General features: G+C 38.4%; 1 protein-coding gene across 1 annotated transcript in view; it reads left to right on the forward strand.

Annotated features, from left to right (window-relative positions):
• The first annotated feature begins 643 nt into the window (after positions 1-643).
• Positions 644-20987, forward strand: part of CCHR14.PART0H10orf90 (chromosome chr14.part0 C10orf90 homolog) — a 1196109-nt gene continuing 1175765 nt past the window's right edge. The window contains exon 1 of the mRNA XM_044056179.1: positions 644-720. Coding sequence (XP_043912114.1) covers positions 661-720 — 60 coding nt within the window. The 5' untranslated portion in view covers positions 644-660. The remainder of the gene's footprint in view (positions 721-20987) is intronic.

Below are 20987 nucleotides of genomic sequence, written 5' to 3' on the forward strand. Positions count from 1 at the left end.
CAGAAGATTTGATGCAGGTAAAACCTTGCTAATGAGAACAAGGCCATCTAGCACACATGTAGGTGCATAACATAGCAGGTGTTTCATAACTTCTGGTGGCTGGGGATGAGCCTTATGAGCAGTAGAGTGAAACATCTCCTTATCCCACACCTGTTGATGGAACAAGATCCTTGAGAGCTACCACCCTTCCCTAGTGCCTCTGGATCCTGGTAAACAAAGAAGGAATTTTCCAGTAGAGGGTAGGTGCTTAACAGCTGCAGGGAGGTGATGCTCTAAAAGTAGTATGTGACTGCATTTATTACAGACCGAAAGTCGGACAAGCATGGGAGGGTCGCATTCTCAAAAGTGAGTCAAAACTTAGACCTACAGCAAGTAATACCATGTTGACAGAAAAGCTGCCAATACTGTCAAGGGCATAAGCATGAGTCAACATTTGCTAAGAACGATCAAAAGTTTTGCATTAGAGGAAACTTTGGTTTCAATTTAAGTGTGGTAAATAGTGTTCATAAATTTCCTTTAAATATACAGAAGCACTTCCATGTCTAGTTCTTGTGTATCAGTGAGCTGTCTGTCACAAAAATAAATTCAAAAACCTTCCAGCAAACACTCAACAAATGTGTTTCTTTTGCAGAATTTGATGGAGATCAATATCATCGTGCTATGCATGCCACTCAGCAAAGTCCTGTAATCAGTACTGCTGCAGACGGAGCCACTTACAAGGTAAAAACTGGCATCCATCTTAAGAACAACAACCAAAACTGCTGCAAGTTAAAACAATCTTTTCCGTATGGAATCTATTATAAAGATCAAGGGTATATGAAACTGTAAACTTCTGATCACATAACAGAAAGATCTTAAGTGCTGAATTATTTTACTTTATTTATTGCAGTTTTTGTCTAAGATGTAATATATGATGTACATTGCAATCATACATGTGTGTTTTAGTTCATGTTCTGTATTGTTTGCTATGGATAATGCTATGTAATTTTTTAAGGTAAAGAAAATGAATGCCACTTGAATCAAGGTGGGTAAATCATTACTTGCTTGTGCAATAAGTATCATTCATTTGTGCTCCTAGGTCATACCTAGATTCCTGTTTCACATTTGCTTCTTTTGCCAAAAAGTATAATCCAACATTTCTAGATCTTTTTTCTAGTCCTTTTGTTTTACTCACCACAGAAGATTAATGTATCAGCCATCTGAAATAAATATCTATCGATCTGTTTATTTATTTATGGCTCCCTATTGAAAATTTGACACTCATAATGCTGACTGCTGACAGACTGGAAAAAAGAAGATAGAGAATCCAGGGAAGAGAGAATCTCGAACATCAATCTTTTCCTTTAAACATCTATGTTTGCAGGGGGACAATCCCACCCCTGCACCCCCCAATGTGGAAGGCAAAACCTCCACATAACCCCAAACTTATATTACCAACTCCAAGATCACCATACCTAGGTGAAAAGTGAGTATTCCTGGAAATGGCCATTTTGGACTTGGCATATGTAAGTTCATTTTTTCAGCCATTCAGTCTTCATATTTTTAGCCTCACACTAGCTGGTCCAGACATTTCAAATGGTTAGCCCTGTCTGTATATCTATCTATATGTGTGTGTGTATGTACATATGTGTTTGTGTATATAAATACATGTGTGTGTGTGTGTGTGTGTGTGTATAGATAGATAAATATGGAAAGAGAGAGGGTGAAGGAAAAGATTGCTAGCTACTTGTGCCAAATGAGCTCCATACCAGGAAGAAAGCTAATGCAGGCTAGATGGATCTCATACATTCACTTAAGACCCCTACTTCCTCACAGACTTCAAAAAACAATGCATTGTCACCATCTTGAAAGGATATTTTAGCAAGGAAAAACTACCAACAAAGAAACTTTTCAAAGTGGGGGGGGGTGAGGGGGGTGGACTAGTAAATCAATAAAAATGCCATACACTAGAAACACAAAGCAAAGCTGGAAAAACATTAAAGCAAGGAAAAAAAGGAACCAGGAGTGTGAGACAAATTAAGCATACTTTGCAGTTATAAAATGACTAAAGATATGCGGTTTAACTACACTGTCTGAACAGTAAGTTGCATTGCAATGCATTTAACACTTGATCATGGGTGGCAAAACCAGATGACATTGCAGTACACTATAAATGGGAAGATGCATGATGAAGGTACCATTTCTCAGCCCAGATGAGGTCCGAACTCCCTGATTCAGTGATCACCCAGGCGGGGTTCAACAGTTTCTGTGGCACTTATTTCAAAAATATTAGGAGAAATTCACATATGATCTTTCCAAACTGCCCTTTACTCCTGGGTATATGGGCAGATCGAGCTCTGAGTTTTTCTAATTATATCACCCAATTGGCTAATGATAGTTATAGAACTATAGGTTGTATAAAAAGATTTACAAAGTCCAGGAAATCAGAAATGATGAAGTCATTATTTATTAGTTACATGAGACACAAACTTGAGTATGGAATAGCAATATGGAAACCTTATAAGGAAATAAGCATGAGTAAACTGGAAAGAGTACAGCGGAAATATACCAACAGCATCCATGGATGTGAAAATTTAAGTTATTATGAAAGACTAAAATATCTGAACTTGTACAGTGTCTCTTATAGATATCTAAGAGGAGATCGTATTCAGATGTATAGGGCATTTAGAGACAACTAGCCCTGGGACTGTTTGGTGTTATCAAAAAGTAGCAGAGAATCATCAGACAACCTATGCAGAAGATTCTGTAGGAAAGTGTACTAACTGGTTCTCAGAGAGAGCAGCTGATGTGTGGAACAGACTACCGAATTAGATTAAAGCAAGTGCTAGTTTCGATATATTTAAGAACAACCTGGACACTTATTATGGGAGCAAGTGTTTTGGTATATTGGCAGGCAAGAAGGGCATTAATGCCAGTGCTTGAAATATCTGTGTGTGTGTGATAACAGAATGAATATTATGTCTGATTTTCATTGAAAATAGGTCTTAGGTCTCATGAGACTAACTCAGAAAAAGATCTAACTAATGCAAATTGTAATAGCAGCTCAACACATTTCACATACTTACCTAAATTTAGCATATATGTATGAAGACATGTTAGCCCATTAGATTTTGTGATCATAGGAATGGTATGGATACATCTAAGTGCAATGGCATGTAAACAGAAGTACTAACTGTCTTTTTTTGACACGACCATCATTAGGCATTCGACAGAGGACATGAGGCACACTTATGAGCTGTGATACAGTAAAACATGTCACCATTGTCGCTGTCTGCTTGGTGATATTAAATAGTTTTGTTAGATTCCACACGGCCTTAGTTAACAAAGTTCAGAAATAGTTATTAGATTTCCTAAAATGCGTTGCAGTGAAATTGGAAATTGTTCATTTGAAACTTGTTTTCAAAACTAGGTCTCCAGCCTGGAAACCTCTGTTTCTTTCTCTTTAAATTGTGATGCAGTCATAACAGTTATTAGTTGTACAGTTTTTCTGGTTTTTAGAGTATCAGCTGCTTAATTTATTTTGATATTTTAATGGGACCAAGTTTTATTGAACCTGTCAGTGAAGTAATGGTTCTGTGATGTGAAAGAGAATGACATCACTTGTGAATTGTGCACTGATGTGGCATAAACATTTTGCTGCAGCATAATCCAGAAGCTGCATGAGATCAAAGCTGCCCAAATATTCCAGATAAGAATATTCCCCTTTTCTTTTACTGATATAATTAACTCTGAGTTCAGCTGTCTGCAGAAGAAACAAACACATCCCCTGAATTAATTTATTTCAAATGGACTATATTTTGGAACACCATTAACATGTGCCCATATCTGTCATGATGGACAACTATTGAAATAATAATAATGTTTTGATTAAAAATTGTTTATTGGTTATAGAGCCGTTTTAACATTATTGTGATATTACTTGCTAAGCCATGTATTTCACTTCATTTTATTTTATTTATTTATTTTTGTAGGTGAGTATACAGTTTTACTTCCCTTTGCTTTAAGATTCCATTTACTCTCCTTCCCTCTATTTATTTATTTAAGATTTGTTTACTAGGAAAGTCCTACTTGAAACAAAGTCAATTTTCAGTGTCAGCCCGGGGAAAAACGCTCTAGATACATGTCTTTGAAATGTGGGAGGAAACCCACACGAACACAGGGAGGACATGCAGACTCTGCACAGAAGGCACTCCAGCTGAGAATCAAACCGGAGAACCTCTTGCTGTGAGGGGACAATGCTACCTCTGCACCACTGCACTGTCCAAGATACGCCCCTAGGATTCTATTATTACAAAACACTGTCTTCCTGTCTGCATCCACACTTCATAATATATACAATTTATTTTGTCATTAGAGTTTATGAGTAAGGCAAGTTAATACAGTTAATTCTGGGTTGCAGAAATCAGAACTATTCATCAACAGCAAGGCTCTTTTATGGGACTTTAGAAGAAGAATGAATCAAACCTAAAATGATGTCTCATAGAAACAAAGAAGCATAGATTTTGATGCAGATAATAACTGTGGTTTGTTTTTTTCCAAGAAAACGTTGCCAAAGATTCTCTGAGTGTTCTTTGCATTTTTACAAGTGCTGTTTTGTCTACAAAATCCAGAAAGGAAAGATTATAGTCATAACAAGAAATAATGTAATATGTTGGTATATATGTAGGTAACTAAAGAAGGATTCAGGGTTCATTTTACCAACAAATGTAATATGAAGAGCATGACTGCATAAGTTTTATCATGGAATATATATTCTCTTATTTCTGGTCAGTATTTATTTTTTAAATATACCAGTTTTCTTGAGGTGTGTGGAGACCATTCTTTCTTCTTCACTGATCCATTACGATTTAATCACTGCAGTAGCAGCAACTGTAACTTGTTAGAATAATCATGTACGTTTTTACAGAAACTGTGCTTAAAGATTTTAATCTGTTTATCTGGGTTTGTATTAGGCTTACAGAGCAGCTGTGTGCACTGCTGTTAAAACCTGCTATTATTTATATTCTTCAATGTGCCACTATATTACTGTAGTTGAATCATAATGAAGTAAGTTTTTAAAAAAAACTGTACTGCCACTTTTTTACATAAGGGTTCAGCAAGGGTTATTCCACCAAAGGCTCTCTCTGTGCAAACATAGTCTACTTTGGAGTATGCCGAACAGAAGAGTTAATTAAAATCACTGACTCTTTAAGAAGGAATTAAATGGAATGGCACATGAAACATCACTGAGTTTCAGGAGGTCATGAAGGATTGTATTATGGGGACCTAGAAATGTAAATGTGATGATTCTCAACTGACTCTAACATACACAGTGAATTGAAGAAAATCTTGCTGCAAATAAGAAAGCAAGCATACCCAGCAAATTATGTTTATCTGTAGTTTTCTTTGATATATTTTTTTGACTGGTTGGATCTGTATTAGTTCATCATTGTTCACTTACTTCAGGAGCTGATAAGATTTAACATAAAGCATCAGACTTAAAGGGTTCCAGTGAACACAGCGAATTCACAAAAAAACATGAAAAAACAAAGTCAGTATTTTTTTCACAGGTTTTATAAGCAGCCTTGCAACTTTAAATACAGAAACTTTGTGATCGCAGGATAAATTACATTATCCCACTGTATGTCAGTCTCATAAAAATCAACCATAAAGCTAAAACTAAATGTAAGTAAACAGAACGTAGCAGCTCATTTGCACTGTTGCAGTTTAGCGGGCCACTAATCAATAATGACATACAGCAGATGACGAATTAAACTTCAGTTTAAATGCTGCACTTGTTAAAGTCAATGAAAGTAGTTGTGAACATTTTCAGTGACTGAATCTGCTTTCTTGGGCAGAAGGATGTACTTGTCACTGTAGCCACCGTTTGACCTCACACCTTACTGTTTTATACTTTTAGGAATCTTGATAGTTCTTAGTTAAACACTGGAAAGAAATTGCCTTCCATAGAATGTTAATGTTCAAAACTTACTTTGAGCATATTTATTCATTTATTTATTTATATTTCTGAATGGGGACATATTTTGTAATAGTGACGATTTATACTCTTTCTGGCTGACTGTTTTTATTATATCTGCAGTTCTCATTCTGTCTGCACATATGTCATGGAAGCCTTGGAATCTATTCACCTGTGCACAGGTGATTACAAGTCTCAAAAAGCAGCTACTTAAACCAATGTAGCAGAAAAATGTGAGGAAGGGATTCCTAAGCTGCCACATCCAGAAAAACTCAAAATATGCCACTTGTGATTAATTATGGTTCCTTATTGAAAAAGCTGGCATTTGCAATGTTGTAGAAGTGATGATGAAGGGCACAAAACCTCTGAAACCATCTGCATACCTGGAAATTAGAATTTTATATAACTTTTATTGAAAAAATTGTATGAAAAAACCCAGACTAGTTGCGTGAAGGGTGAAGGTGATCTGACACTGAAGTAGCTGCAAAGGTGCCCACACAGGGGTTATTGGACAACTACTGGAGCAGTAGAACAGTACTAGGGGTGTACAGTTTAGTGAATGGTACTTGAACCTACAGTTCATAAAATATTTGAACCATGGGCTTTTAACTCTATAACTTAATTGTTTACTGCTACATTGCAGTCAAGAAGCCAGTGGTTATTAAAAGCTTAGCTTCTGGCCCCAAAAAAATACTTCTTGAAGGTGATTGCATTCCATACTACTGCAGTATTTTTCTGCATTGTACATTAGCATTTACTCTGCCATTATACAGTTCACATTTCTAACATTCACAAGTTATTACCGTTATCGATGGAATGTTAAATGTTATATGGCAACGATTCAAACGTGGTGCTGCAGAAGTTTCAAGACTGTATTATTAATCCTCATGTTGTCCACTTTTGTTGGCTTGCACTCAGCTTTCCATATCAGAAAGACATGACAATACTATAGTCTTATTTATTTATTTATTTATTTTTTGCAGGAAGATGGCTTTGTGTGTTTTCTAATTCCATAGAGAAAGAGTAGAGTTAAGCAGAAGCCAGTTTTGATCCTCAAGTCAAACAGTCATGTGAAACCTCTGTAACATGAGACATAAAGTCGGTGGGGGTTGCAGGGAACAAGCTAGTCTTTGGGATGATGAAAAACAAGGACAAGACTGGCTGTCTCACAGAGTCCACAGAATTCTGGATACTGTGTGCGAAGACCTCCTGATGAAAATCATCAACGGCTTATAGGTTAATGCAGAAGTGCTGGAGGACTGTAATTGTGGTTCAGATTGGTAAAAAGGTCTGGGAAGCTGAAGGCCTGTTGGCTTTATAAAAGTAGCACTAAAAGCCATGGATGGAATACTGAGGGGGAAGGCCAGCCAGCACTTCTAGAGGATCACAATCATCAGGATAGTAACCAAGATGGATTCAAGTTCACAAGGCACTGTCAGTGAAGCCTGGTCCAGTTTTCTGACTGAATTACAAAAGGGGGAGTACCATAGTCTATATAGACATTAGCAAAACCTTTGACTTAGTATCACAAAAGAGGTTGCTAAGAAAACTGGAGAGGTTAGGGATAGCTGTTTGATTGAATAGTGGGACAATGGGCACTGATTTAGGTATGTGGACCCTTCTAACAAACATTTAATCATTTGTCTCTGGAGTTGTAATGCACAGATTTGCCTACTGTTTCAAAACACCAAATTAGTATAACTAGTGGAAAAACAATATCAGGTGTGTTTTTTTTCTCAGTGCAAAATGCTGACATTCACACCATAGCATGCATTCACCTTTTATTGTATATTTGCTAATGATAATATTCCAGAAACTGCAAGTTCCAGATTACAGTAGCCGATTGCCCAGCACCATGACCATCCTATGTACATTCAAACTCCATGATCAGAATTAAAAAAAAGAGAGGGAAAAAAGGAAAAAGTATTACTGCCCAGTGATAAAATGGTGTACCTGAAAACGGGCATGTCCAGCCATTCTGCATATGCATTCAGACATGTTTCACTAAATTATCTATGTCACCATTCAACTTAGCTCTGATCCAATAAAAAAAATGCATGCATTGCATACTGTAAAGACACACAAAAATACCTGTATGCATAGCCGGCTTTAGGCATAGGCCAACTAGGCGGCCGCCTAGGGCGCCGCTCTAGCAGGGGCAATTTTCCAGTATTTATTTGGAGTAGGTAGACCAGGATGGGGGCACTAGGTGGTGTGGTGGGGGTGCCATGGAGCCCTTTTGCCTAGGACACCAGTTGACTTAAGGCCGCTCCTGCCTGTATGCATCTAAATCAGCATGCTTTAAATCAAATCAAAATGCATTATATACTGTAAAGACACACAATAACACTGCTACGCATCTAAATCAACATGCTATAAATCAAATAAAAAAAATAAAATTAAAGGACGAACCTAAAATAAACCACACATTGCAAAACAAGTGAGTTAAAAATGATAGTATTGGTAAATCAGACCAGTAATTATAAATACACATATAAATAAATAACAGTAAATGTAAATATAAATGTTATACATTCAAAAACTATGGTTATAATTTGTTTTAAGTAGTGTCAGATGCTTGTAGCACTTAAACATCAAAAATATATTTATTAAAAAAATAATAAGGGCAAAACTTAAAATATTTTGCTCCCCCTCACCCCTCACTACCCCTGCAATTTATATTTACCAACTCTGAGATCTCACTTCGCTGGGAATAGGGCAAATTTCCAGTCCCTGGTATACTACGATCCTGAACAACCAAAATACTAGCAAATTAAAATGAAGCAAATTTTCATACTATTTTGCCAGTATTTCAAGAGCTTGAATTTTTGACAGTTAGTGCTTAACAGGAACCAATTTTAAGATACTTGGAGAATGATTCTTTTTATCAGTATTTTCAATATATTTTCAAATCTGCAGAAAGTTTAGGGATTTGGCAGGAAGGGCTTTAATCCTTTAGTGTTGATTCCTATTTTAAGTAGGACAGTATTCTCCAGATGGCTAATGCATACACCAACGTTTGAGTCACTGTTGAAATGATATAGAGTAGATACGTATGTTATATTTAAGCATTGATAAGTATATCCAATCCAGCAGTTTCTCATGTGTCAAAGTTTTATTTACCCAAGTATTATGGGTAATAAGTTGAGTAAGGCCAATATATATATATATATATATATATATATATATATATATATATATATATATATATATACATATATACACACACATATATATATATATATATATATATATATATATATATATATATATATATATATATACACACACACATATATATATATATATATAAGCAGCAAAAAGCCAACAAGGATCAAGACAGCTAAAACCATAAATTTAATTGTAAAGCATAAAAAGCACTTTTAGACAATTCCTTTATCAGATCAAAGAACAAAGTGTGTTTAACTGTTTTAAGTAACACTTGACCAATCACAGACTCAAAGCTGCACCACACCACTTTCCTCTTTTTCAGAACTCTTACTTAGAGCAAGTTAACCATTTCTGTGCCTGAGCTTGCATTCTCTCAACATGGCTTTTAGGGGAAGATATCCATTCAACCCTGGGGGTTTATCAGCTTGAAAATCTGCTATCCAATGAGCTTCTACCACTTCTGTTCGATTACGTATATTGCTCCCTCTTTTATCTGGTTCACATAACTGTAGTACCATGAAAGTAAAGTTATGTTCAGGTTTATTTAACTTGTGCTGATATAAAGCACTGGTATTTTTACTAAGTCTAATGTTCCTTAGGTGCTATAGTATGCCATCTTTTAATCTTCTGTTCATTTTACCCACATAAAACGAAGTACAGGATCCACATTTCGCAAGATGTACAGGATCCACATTTCGCAAGATATATCACATTGCAAGCGCAACAATCGGCATGGATTTAGGTTGGTATCTTACTCCTGGAATCGGGTGTATGAAAGTGTTGTTTTTAGATATTTCTTTACAAGCCTTGCATCGCCGACAACAATAAGTCCCGACCCTTTCACTTGCAGGCAGCTTTGTATTGAAGCTGGTAGTTGTTTTGTGTAAAAGTTGCTTAAGATTTTTTTTTTTTTATACAAAAACATAGGAAAGTTGACCACTATCAGCTTAAGTTCATCACTGTTGGCTAAAAGTTTCCAGTTATTTCTCACAATATTGCAGATGCCTTTTATATCACTGCTGTATTTCACTGGCACTCTAACATTCAACTCCTTGTTTTCATTGCTCACTGTTTCCAGTGCCATGCCTTTATTACTAAACCATGCTTTGCCTTGTGTTCTCCTCATCTTTTTGACATCACATACAATGTCACTTACTGTTTATTATAGCCACGTTGTTTAAAGTTGTCAGATAACAATTCTAACTCACTATGAAATTATGAATCATCTCTGATTAGTCTGGATGTTCTCAGTGCTTGTCCTTTTGTTATATTAGAGAATGTATGTCACGGATGCATGCTGTCGTAACTAAGCAATGTATTTTTCCAACACGTTTTCCTGTATAGTGTGATCCCCATTTCACCATTCTCATGTAAAAAAACCTGAACATCCAGAAATTCAATCTTTTTATCTGAGTAATTCAGGGTAAAGCATAGAAAACTGGTGGTACTTTCCAAATATGAGACAAACTGTCTAGGTTCCATTATATCGCCTTTCCAAAGAAAAAAGACATCATCCACAAACCTACGGTAGAAGATTATCTTGACTGTCCATAGTTTCTTGGTAGTAACACTATGTTCTGCTTCCAAAGCCCAAGTACTATGTTTGCATAAGAATTGGCACAGGGTATTCCCATGGCAACACCCCACCACTGCCTGTAATTCTTCTCTTGAAACATAAAGATGTTATTTTCCAGAACCAGTTGTAGTAGCAGGCAGATTCTATGCATCATACAGTCAACATGGATGTTGTGCTTACTCAAGAAATGTTTAACTGCTTGTATACCATGTGCATTAGGAATAATGTTAAACAAGTTGTTGACGTTAAGGGTTACAAATAAAAAACTAGCTGTAGTCCTGTTTGCATCCATAGACTCAAATAGCACATTCAAAAATTGAGGTGTATCTTTAAGCACAGCTGGTGCTTTGCATAGAGCTGGTTTCAATTCCTTCTCTACCCATATTGACATTGGCTCGGTAGACCACCCACTACCTGCCACTACTGGTCTCAATGTGGGATCGTGTTGATCCTTGTGTATCTTTGGTAGTCCATTAATGTCAGGAATCACTGAATGTTCTACTAACAAATACTGATGCAACTCGTTGGTAATGATTTGCATAGCATAGAGGTCTTCCAAAGTATTCTTTGTATGTCTTTTTATATCCTTTGCCATTTCCTTTTCTATCACTTCATAGGTAGAGACTGAGCAAAGCATCTCTTCCATTCGTAATGTGTACCACTCATAATTGAGAATAACAACTGTGCTTCCCTTGTCTGCTGGTCAAACAATCAGTTCCTTATTGGCCATTAATTCAGGAAGAGCTTGTCTTTCTTCCTTTGTTAAGATATAAAAACTCTGTGAATGTTGTAAGTTCATATATTCAGAAAGTTCTCTTTCACATACATTCAAGAATACATCCATTACAGGATGGGCTGGAGGTATAAATGAACTGGGTTTTCTCAAAGTATTGGATATGCCATGCCCATCTTCCTTATACAGAAGTTTGAGTAATGTATTTCTAGCAAACAGTCTAAGGTCGAATATGACATCACTCAGTTTAGAAGGTGCTGCAGGAACAAATGATAGTCCTTTATTCAGCAGTCTAAGTTCACCTTCATTAAGGACATAGTTTGCTAAGTTGTACAGCAATTGATTCTGGTTACATTCTAAGTTGACATCTTTCTCCTCTTGCTTCCTCTGCTGAGAGAGCTATGCCTGTTGTGTTTTATTCTTTCTTTTATGGGTAGTGGGAGCATGGAAAAAAAAAAAAAACGAGTCAGACATTGCTGTTCCTTTAGGTTTAGCAGCTAGTGAATCATAGTCTGGAGCATGTATTTCTGCTTGAACAACAACTGTGTTTTTCCTCTTTACCACTTGTAAAACATCTGTTAGTTCAGTTATTTCTCCTTGCTTCTTTTCCTTTTCAGTTGGTAATACATTCACAGATGTTTTAGGTGTACCTGTTTATTGCCTTTTTATATTCTGAGTGCTGTGATTTGTTTTCTTTACCTTGCATTTTGCTTGTGTTCTGCTTTTAACTGCATATTAAAACTTCAAAAGACACCACAGCTCTGTCTCTTGTGAGTCAGGCAGAAATTAGAACTGATCAATTAAGGACTCATACGTAAGATAGGAGGGGTCACTTAAGGTTAATCATTTGTGAACCGTGGGGGTGGAGCTAGGAACGAAACCTTCTATTTAAGGGGTAAAATAAAACTTTTCAGAGCTTTATTGGAAAGGCTCACCCAGACTCTGCTTCACTTTGCTGTGAGGGAAAGGTTGGTTTGCTTTTTATTTGTTGTATTTTGTATTAGTTTATTGCCTTTTTATATTTTGAGTGCTGTGATTTATTTTCTTTACCTTGTGTTCTGCTTGTGTTCTGCTTTTAACTGCATATTAAAACTTCAAAAGACACCACAGCTCTGTCTCTTGTGAGTCAGGCAGAAATTTTTCCCCAACCCCCTACCCTGTCACTGTTGTGTTCTTAAATACCACTGTCTTTCTAGTTGCCTGCCTCTTATGTTAATTTGACTATACATCTTATTTCCTCTCTGCTTTCACTGGCTTGTGTGAGTAAAAACAAAATTATCATTTTGTGAAATCACTCCCCTTCAACTATTTAAATTTATTGGCCATTCTACTGTATTCCATAGTACCGGAATACAGAAGTGATCGCCTCCTTTCAGTCTATCTTGCTGTTTTAAAAATAGTGGCTCTCCACTAAAACTTAACTTTTTAGACAGGTAAAACTTAAGTTACCTACTTTCACATCTAACTTCTCTAGTGCACACTGCAGTGTTTAGGATAAACCATTTTTTTCATCTTACCTTTAAGCATCCCTGTAACTAACGCTCTAATACCTGCTGGAAAGCACTAGGAAGCCTTAAACTGATACAAGCACTCAACTCTCCTTATTAATAAGGAAAAATTAATCATAGGCACTAAACAGCCTATAATTACAAAGTACCTTGCTAAGGTAAGGGAAAACAGCTCCTGTACTTTTAAAAAAAAAGCACAAAACCATGCATGTCCAAGGGTCAGCTTCCGTTGATTCTCCTGTCCACTTGGTGAATCTGGGCATACTGGGGCAATGGAGCAATTGTCTCAAGTACACAGACAACCCTCTCCTCCTACCACCCAACACTACAACCTGTGAGAGATGCACTTAGATAGCCAAACTGGAAGCAAATCTCTCCACCCAAGATTGTGCTAGACAATCAAGAGGAGAAGGTTAACACCCGCACTATACCTCAAGCAACAAATAGCCCTTCTAAACCCACACCATCAACACCCACACATAGCAACACTAAACCCACATATGTGAAGGCCCTTAACAGTAACCTTCCCAAGCAACAAGGACCTCTGAAGCTGAAACGCAAACAAACACCAATCACAACCAAAGTGTCACATAGCTCACAACACCAGTGTGCCACCCAGCAACAGCCCCTAAGGGAAGACAATGTACCTAACACTTTAGTCATAGGTGACTCTATAGTCAGGCACACTGATGTCCCACTCACCAGGCTGAACAGGGAGAAAATTACAGTGAGCTGCCTGTCGGGTGCCAGGATCCACTACATAACTCATGCACTCAAGTTACTCCACAACAAGTACAAATATAACTCTGTCATTGTCCATGTTGGAGTGAATGAGTTGAGATGTACCTCCCTGGACTACATGAAAAGAGACATGGAAGAGCTCTCGGATTATGTGGCCCAGGCAGGTATGACCCTAGCCCTAAGTAGCATCCTGCCTTTGCCCAGAATGATACCACAATATAAGGACAAAATGATTGACTTCAACAATTGTCTAAGCTTCTGGTGTCATTCAAAGGGGATCCAGTATCTGTCTGCCTGGGATGACATGATCGACAGACCATGATGCTTTGCCAGAGATGGTCTGCACCTGTCGCCCCTGGGATTCAGGTTACTGGCTAAAGCTCTTGCCACCCCTATAGTGCCTTTTTTAAGCAAAGTTTAAAGGACAAAACCACCATCGTAATGAGTACAAGCATGCAAAATCTGAAGGTAATGCTACTCAATGCTAGAAGTCTAAACCTCAAAATGCACTCCCTCGAGGCACTCCTAAAAATGGAGAACATCAATATCTGTGCAGTAACTGAGACCTGGTTCAAGGCTGCAGAAAGCACCCCTGCAGTACCAGGCTGCAACTCTTACCACACTTTTCAGCCACCAAACCAGAATCGAAACACTAAAGGTGGAGGAGTGTCCATATTCACCAAGGATATTCACACCACCAGGTTAGTTGCCCAACACAATGCATCTGAAATTCTCCAGGTGCAACTAACATTAGGTAAAACTGCAATCCAAATTGTAGCTTGCTACAGATCCCCCACCATGCCCCAAGATTCTCACTACACCTTTCTAAACATACTGGAAAATATTAATATACAACCAAACACCCTAATACTGGGTGATTTCAAACTACCCTGCCATGAACTGGGAAAACTACTCATGTGCCAATACCTTTGCCCAACGGTTCTTGGAATTCATAAATTCCAATGCCCTGGGATCAACTAATCCATAGTCCCACCAGGGGCTCCAATATCCTAGACCTGGTCATTACCAACATATGAAATCGGTTCCACACCTATGGTCACCCCCTCGTTGGTCAGGTCAGACCATAAACTAATCACCCTTAACATCCACATCCCATCCCCACCCCCCAGTAAGGAAACCTCCATAAAAAACTTCTCCAAAGCCAACTTCATGCTACTCAAGTCAGAAGTTGCAAACTTCATGACACCCATGCAGATGGGAACTGAAAGTTCGACTGCTGAGTCCTACACTAAGGCACTGTATGAGCACATCCATTCATGCATGAATCGTGCCATCCCAAATAGAACCAAGATGCTCTCCTCCAAAAAAGGAAGCCAATCTGGTGGTCCCCTGCCATAAACAAACTTTACAACAAAAAGAAGAAACTGTTGCAGAAAAGAGGAAAATCCCAGGATGCAAAAAACTCCCTTACCAGCCTCAGTAAGAAGCTGAGATTCCCTCATAAAATCCTCCAAAGCTAGTTATGAAAATAAAATTGACAAAGATTCCAAAGACAACTACAAGGCATTCCATAACTATGTCAAGAATCTAAATGGCAATGCTCAGATCTGCTCTGAGCTACAACAGAATGGCATTAAATATACTGATCCCAAGGATATTGTCAATATCCTGGCAGATCAATTCAGTGCAAACCTCACCCCCCTCTCACCCCTTAAATGGCCCATCTCAATACTGGAAGATTGCCAAATTCTGGTAATAATGGCCACACAGGTAAAAAAACACACTCTCCAAACTAAGAATACAGCAGCCATGAGACCAGATGACATCCCAAGCTGTGTACTACATGAACTACAAAATTAACTGGCACCTTACCAAAGTGTTATGTTTAATCATGCCCTCACCTCAGGCTTCATGCCCACTGAGTGGCGCACAGCTACAGTTATCCCACTCCACAAGAGGCGATCCACCTTGGATCCCTGGAACTACCCCCCCCCATCAGTCTGATGAGCCTGATGTTCAAGGCCATGGAACGTATTATCATGGAACTTATAAACACAGACATTGGCAACCTTAAAACACTGGACCCCACCCAGTTTGCATTTGTGAAGGACCGATCTTGTCTCCTGAACCTAACTGACTTCTTCAAATCAGTCTCCAGAGCTGTGGACGAGGGTAAGGCAGTCCACTCAGCCTGTCTGGACCTCACCAAGGCCTTTGACACCATCCCCCACTCAGGAATCATAGATAAACTTACTAAGCTGGGCATTAATCCCTACATCACTTGATGGGTTGCCAACTGGCTTACTGACAGAACCCACTCTGTAAAAGTAGCTGACTCCAAATCCAGCTCCAGACAAGTGACAAGTGGAGTACCTCAGGGATCAGTCCTGGGACCTCTCTTGTTTGGCATCTACTTCTCTGAAGTACAGGCCAACACTAAGGGACTCTGGCTAACAAAGTTCGCAGATGACTGCAAACTGGGAGCCATTATTGAATCCCCAAATTATGTGGATACTCTATAAAAGGGCCTTACAGAAACAGATGCTTGGTGCCAGAGCAATGGGCTCAAGCTCAATGCCAAGAAATGTATAGTTATCCCCTTTGGGAAAAAACATGGACCCGTGAATTTCCACATAGGTGGCAGTACACTAAACACCAAAAGTGTGATAAGAGACTTAGGGACACAGGTGGACAGTGGTCTTACCTTCAATAACCACATCACCACAACAGTCAGAAAATCCTTCTATGTAGCACATCTCATCACTAAGGGCTTTTCATCCAGAAAAAAGGAGGTCATTGTCCCATTGTACTCATCCCTCATTAGACCCATTATATAATAGAATGCCCCATTTGGTATGTACCTCCCAAGACATCTGCAACAACTGGAAAGGCCTCAGAAACACCTCACTAAAAGAATCACAGGCCTAAAGCAGATGCCCTATGCTGACCGCCTTAAAAAAACTCCAGCTATACTCTGTCACATATCATCTACTCAGAGGCGATCTCTACTTAACATACAAGGCCATGTCAAACCCAGAGCTGTTGGACATGCTACATTTAAAGAAATCCCAGTCCCTCAGAGCCACACGCTTCTGGGATATAAATCTTGTCATCACAATAAACAAAACATGCTGGAGGGATAGGTTCCTCACCTAGAGACTCCCCAGATTCTGGAATAGACTGCCCATACATGTCAAGCAGAGCGCCTCTTTGGCCCTCTTCAAAAGGAACCTTGATGATTGGATGGGAGAAAGGAAATTCACTCTGGGGATCACATCAGTCACCCTGCTAGACAGGAGTCCAGGGAAGTAAATAGTGTGGGAAGAAATAGCCAGGGAATTGTTATGGCTAGGCTTGTATAGGCCCAAGGGCCGATAGCCTAGTACCAACCTATGAACCTATAATATTCCTCATTTAGGGTCATAAAAAGTTCATGTTCCTCGAAGTTCCACACTTAAAGTGTCTGGTACACATTCTGTGTTAGCAATTTAACTGATATCAATGGCAAATAGAACTGAATCATATTATTCCATTAAAAGACCTAGTCTATAAGTAAGATATTACATTTTAGCCATCCTACGAGCTTCCTAAAATTGTTAGTGAGCCATCTTTTACTCATTTGTTGCACATTATGAGAGGAGGTGTTCCTCATTTTGGAAATGGAAGGTTAGGAGCTATGAACATAGCCATAGAGCATTGATCACTCAAGCTGCGACAGAATGATGGAGCTCTGCTTCTGATTAGCACTTTACAAATGTCCCACATTCTAAGACTACAGTGAATGCAATAACCAGGGTAAAGACAACTGTAACCATTTTATATTTTCTGCCTATACAGCAGATTATGGGGCCTGCCAGTGCATCCATTTTACTGGGAAGGTTTCACCCAACATAACCCCCCCATAATGTTACCAGATTTACAAGTGGTTTCAGATGGGAAATGTGTATGTAGTAGCGGCACTCACCACCATGGAAAAGCCACTGTCTTCACTCAACCACTTGTTCTCACAAGATACAAAAACATGCATACCCCTCTTTTCGTGCTCCGATTTACTTACCACTTCAACTCACTACACCCAGTATTATGATCCTCCAGGAATACCTTAATAAATCTTTGCAGTCCAGGCATTTTGGGAAGAAGTCAAGCATCAGGGTGCTTGTCATCCTAACCCCCCATGGAAATTAATTTCATACAGCTAGCAACCCGGGCATCCCATTACTCAACCTCAGTACCAAAACAAATGACTGCAATGACCCAAACCCCAAAATATCCCAGTTGCAGATTTGAATTAGCATGCATAATCTGAAGGAATTGTAATCTGAACCTCGGTGTATGCCATTATTAGGGCCTTCTTACCTCTCAAATGTACCTCCCAATGAGGAAACATACCCCCCTAGTCTTAAAAGTTCATGTTCCTTGAGTTCCACATTAAAGACTCCGATGCCCATTCAGCGATGGGAATTTCTAACTAATATCCCTGGTTAATAGCTAAGTATGATAGTAGCTCTTCAAATGACAATGCATCTAAGTACACCGGCCTATTTTAATCATCCTCATGACCTCCGTAGTTGAAATGATAGTAAGCTATTCCTATGTGTTCCTCCTAATGCCCATTTGTGCCACCTGATGAGGCTAGTGTTTCCCATGTCTGAGGAAAAAGCAATGTCCAGGGATCATGTGCTACCCTATGATCACACTTCCACCTCCTTGCTGCCTCTCCCCTTTCATTCAGCTATCCCTTCTTCATCTATTGTATTATTTCTATTTATTTATATTTACTATTGTTGCTATAATTATTATTATTATTATAAAAACAGATGACCAAAATGGCAAGATCTAAGTTCCAATTGTTTTATCTCTGTCACTATATTCACTACTTCTAATATAGTGCCATTTTATAGTAATTGCTTTTATGGCAGCCACCATAATTAGACACAGCAAGGCCTTACCATGTCTAGGCAATTCCAATTCTGTATCATAGCTCAGAAAAATCATCTCCCTCGTCACACCAATCTGACCACCCAGAATCTCCAACAGTGCATCCCACAGGGAATCTTTAAAGTCCACTAACCCACTGCACTTCCAGAAAAGAAGTTCCCAAGTACCTCTTTCTTCCCCATCACACCTCCAACATTTGCTGTTTATCTGAGGAAAAATTCTCTGAAGTCTACTTGGGGGATAAAAAAATATCTATGTAAACATTTCCAAGCAAAAATCCTAAATTTTCTAGATTTTGTTGCATATTTGGGAGACATACATATATCCTCCCATTGTTTCTTTATGAATTTCTTATCCAGTCTCACTTCCCAATCCTTTCTAACCTTCTCTGACAGATTATTATAGTTATTGTGCAATATTTTATACTCTACTAATTATTCCTTTTTAATGGTAGCTTGGAGTTTTGAAGATTTACAGATAGGTGGTGCTGTGATAAGCAGAGCAAAGAGTGGGACATTATTCCATATGAAATACTTTTTATGATCAGTGCAGTTTTGATTTTTAACTTTAGTGAGTTTCAACATGTATAAATTAAAGTAATGTGCATCGGTGTTGCTGCTTATAACTTTAAGAGAATAGATTCATGGATATTCTGTGTGAGTGTGATGTCTGTCTATAGGTAGATAGTTCTAGATATATTCTGTGTGCGTGACCAAACACACACAAACACATGTATGTGTGTGCGCATGTATAATTGTGTGTGTGTGTGTGTGTGTGTGTGTGTGTGTGTGTGTGTGTGTGTGTGTGTGTTTGGGTCTATATTATAATATTGACATCTGAAAATGTCGAATCTCACTTGTTCGATACGAAAATGTCGAACTCCAAGGTTCCTGAACAACGAAATCACTGATTTCTTTCCAACAGAAAGAAATCCTTTGGCCATTCTGTTACACCTGTCCTTTCCCTGACTATAGTGCGGTCTTGCAGTTAGAATATTTGGTTGGGGGGGGGTGTGGTGGGCAAAGCCCCCCACTTAAATATGTCTGTTTTTGTGTGGCATTGGTGTTTGGCCAACCGATTTCTTTCAGTGGTTTGGCTATTCGGGAATTCGACATTTTCGTGTGGAACAAGTGATATTCAACATTTTCAGATGTCAGTATTATAATATATACCCGTATATATATATATATATATATATATATATATATATATATATATATATAAAGGCATCATGCAGCCAGAACTAGTTGTTTGGCTAATTTTCTGGTTAGTCTGCAGGTGCTTCTATTTTACCAAATATGTTCTCCCTTTGTTTTCCTATTCCTTACATTAACATGACACTATCTAATACAGATAACTTCTACATTATAGACATTACATCCCTCATGTTATGCACTTTCATGTGTTCTTATGTCACTATACTTCACCACAACATCACTGGGCTTGTATATATTAACTATCGTTATTTTGTATCTCCCATCCGTCCCAGTGAAGGGTGATATAAATGGTACTGGTCAGGGCAGATCTTGCTTTGTACTTTTAATAGATGACCACTTTCTAAGTTGAATTATGAACTACATCCTTCCATGTCTCTCCTTACCTGCTTAGTAACAAATTATACTAATGTGAATTCTGCTCCTAATCCCCATCCCCGAATTTTTGTGGGACACTCAAGATCTTAAAATTGGACTCTTAAATATTAGCAGTGTCAAGAAGTGGCCCTTATAAGAATCTCTGATTCTTTCATAAAATGCTGATATTTTAGTTATCACTAAACCCTGTTTTAGATAAAATATATCCATTCAGTTATATTCAAGACAATGGTCTTTTCTTTACAGACAACAGGTCATGAGTCATGAAAGGTGGTGGTGGTGCTCTCCTCTTAATTAGAAACAAAGGCAATATTCAAGTGTATCATGTGAAACAGAAAAGCCCACCCACTGTTGAGACCCATAACTGGAGGTTAGTGAAACTTGCATTAGTATATTTTGTGACACCCCTGCCCTGGCCCAGTAATCAAAAAGCCTCAGTCCTCGCCACAAACTCCAGTGAGGGATGTGCACATTGGGAGGATGACAAGTACACACACAGTAAAGTACAATTTCTCTTAAGAGCACACAGAGATTACAGTCAGTCTAGGGCTAGTTTCTCCCTCTCTCTCTCCAGATCCCCAGTAAGACTCTTCACTGGCACAGCTATATGGTTAAGATCTCAGCCGAATGGTCAAGCCAAAACCTCCAGCACCCTCTCTGTGCAATCAGTGCTTCGTGTCCCTGCCAAAGTAGCTGACACATACACACACACACACACGCACACACACACACTGAATACGGAATTGTGTTCTCTTCAGTTACTTATTTTATAAAGTTTGCATACATTGAGTCATATAACGGAGTACATACA

This window comes from Protopterus annectens, chromosome 14.part0, assembly GCF_019279795.1.
Source record: "Protopterus annectens isolate FY-2018-M chromosome 14.part0, PAN1.0, whole genome shotgun sequence".
Classification (NCBI taxonomy): domain Eukaryota; kingdom Metazoa; phylum Chordata; order Ceratodontiformes; family Protopteridae; genus Protopterus; species Protopterus annectens.